This window comes from Aplysia californica, unplaced genomic scaffold (assembly GCF_000002075.1).
Source record: "Aplysia californica isolate F4 #8 unplaced genomic scaffold, AplCal3.0 scaffold00026, whole genome shotgun sequence".
NCBI classification, from domain to species: Eukaryota; Metazoa; Mollusca; class Gastropoda; order Aplysiida; family Aplysiidae; genus Aplysia; species Aplysia californica.
The window spans coordinates 2,040,770-2,043,142 of record NW_004797296.1 but is presented as its reverse complement, the minus strand read 5'-3'; the positions used below and the strand labels follow the sequence as shown (position 1 = coordinate 2,043,142).

The 2,373-nt window shown below is 40.8% G+C and overlaps 1 protein-coding gene across 1 annotated transcript in view; it reads left to right on the top strand.

The window, feature by feature from the left end:
• Positions 1–2,373, top strand: part of LOC118478866 (putative uncharacterized protein DDB_G0279653) — an 8,478-nt gene that overhangs the window by 1,921 nt on the left and 4,184 nt on the right. Inside the window, exon 2 of the mRNA XM_035973248.1 lies at positions 514–2,037. Within this exon, the coding sequence (XP_035829141.1) occupies positions 522–2,037 (1,516 nt within the window). The 5' untranslated portion in view covers positions 514–521. The remainder of the gene's footprint in view (positions 1–513; positions 2,038–2,373) is intronic.

The window sequence follows — 2,373 nt, the reverse complement described above, 5'->3', positions numbered from 1 at the left end:
GGTAGTAGACGAGCGGAGAAGTTGCACATGAGCTGGAGGTGCAACCCATTTAATGACAGAATGGCTCACGAGATCATCATAGCTCAGAAGGGAGATCTACAAGTGCTATGTTCATTACTTCCAAGGATTGACTTAAAAATCATCTTATTTCTGAATTAAGCTACCAACTCCAACAATGACCTATTCATGTTTTATATTCGGCTAACAGCGAGAGAAATAAAAAATCAACATACAGTTGAATCGGTCCACCAAAACGATCCCACATTATAGAGGAACAAACTGGTCATTGAATAGACAAGTGGTCATTTTGGACAGGGGGTCCTCTTCGACGGTGTCATTATAATAGATAATATAATTCTTTTAAAACCTGCAAAAGGTTTAGGGAGGGGTTGAGGGGTTGTTTGTTCTCATGGTCTCCTAGGACAGGTGATTTTTAAAACAGGTTCGACTGTAATAATATGAGAGAAACCGACTCGGTGTGTGATATATAATCAGCCTTGTTTTACTCGTCAGGTCGCAAAATGCTACATATGGAAAACACAGCACCAACACAAGACGATATCACAGATTCCGATGGTAAAGAAATGGATGAAGACAACACAGTCGATGCTTTCAGTGAAGACAGCGAGGAAGAAAATGCGGTACCAGCTCATGATATGGCTCCAGAGTCAAGTTCCAGCAAAAGCGTGTGCGCAGAAGAACCGGATGCTGAGCCCCTGCCTAGTCCCGAACTAGAGAGACCGGAAACAAAAACGTTACACAAAACAAAAGAAAAACTGTTCAGACCTTTTGAGGGTTGTGAAAACGTTACTACAGATGTCGATGAAATAGGAAAGCCAGATGTACCGAAGTTATTTATTGACTCGAATGTGTCCAGATCGGGTTTTATTACGTATTCACTTGATAAAAGCCCTTTTGATTATAATGCAGAAAACAGCAGTAATCAAATGTTACTTACGGAATCGCGTGATCAAAAATTTGGATTAAGAAATGGAAATTATGATAAAGGAAAACGATCGCCTCGGAAAAAAGATAACAGGGGGGATTCTGATGCATTATGCCACGTAGCTTGTAAATGTTGCGCTAGATTGTGCCGGAGAGAATTCCCAGGGAAAGAAACAATGAAATTAAAGACAATGTTGCCGAAAATTTATGCAAGGGATGCCCATTCTTTTCACGCGCAAGGACCTTTCTTTCTCAATGAACAAATTCCAAAGAGAAGGTGTGCTGATGGGAGCAGGGACGACAGCTCGAGCCATACTGTAGAGGAAAGGGTTTTAGAACGCGGGATTTCTACGGGGACAAATAGTTGTAGAGACAAACTTTGCAAACAGGAAAATGACCAGACAGACCCCAGTAGCAAGATCCCTCAACTGAGATTGAAGCAGAACTCGTCAATCAAAGACGTTTTCTCGTATCAATCAGATGTTCACCGTGATTCTTCCGAAGAATATAACCCAACCTTTCCTTCACACCAGATTGTTTTAAAAGACGGGATGTCAGGCCTTTTACCAAACGCGTTAAGTACTAATAGAAATCCGTACCACGTGAAAACCGAAGAAAGTATTGACACTACAAATTCAGGATTCTTCACCAAATCGGATTCTGACCCAGAATTCGATAAAGACATTCACCTAAACAACGTCAACAATCAGCATAGCAACTGCAAACAAAGTGGAACCCCCTTCACTCAAACTATAAATCAAATAGACCATCACCAGAAGAAGCCGTTTGCCGGCCGATGCCCAGAAAACCACACGCAACAACACCAAAACTTCGGCAACAATGAGACTTCAAGAGAAGCTCACGAAAGCGTCCTTGACAACGACGCACAAAACACCCGCCCCCAGCCTCATTCGCAGTGGAGCTATGACGGGCGCACGTCTTCCTTCAGCGACGACAGCTTCAACGACACCAAGAACAACAGCAACAATAACGACGACAACAACAACGACAACGACGAGAACGGCAACCTCAACTGTGGCTCTGACGGTGACTTGGATGATGACGAGACCTCAGGCTATGACTTTGACCCAGGTAGCTTCATTCATTCATTCATTCATTCATTCATTCATTCATTCATTCATTCATTCATTCATTCATTCATTCATTCATTCATTCACATCACCTTCATACTCTTTAGTGTCGAATTTTTAAAATCCTAAATAATATTACTTCACAGATCACTTTTTTAGATCATAGAACCTACAATAAGAACGAAAATAACAACAACAAAACGCAACATTTAAAAGATAGCAACTGTTTACAATATTTTTATTTGCATTACTGTCTACCGCAGCAACAACAACAGCATCAACAATAATGACAACAACAAAGTGATATTATTAAGCTATTATTATTATTACTATTATT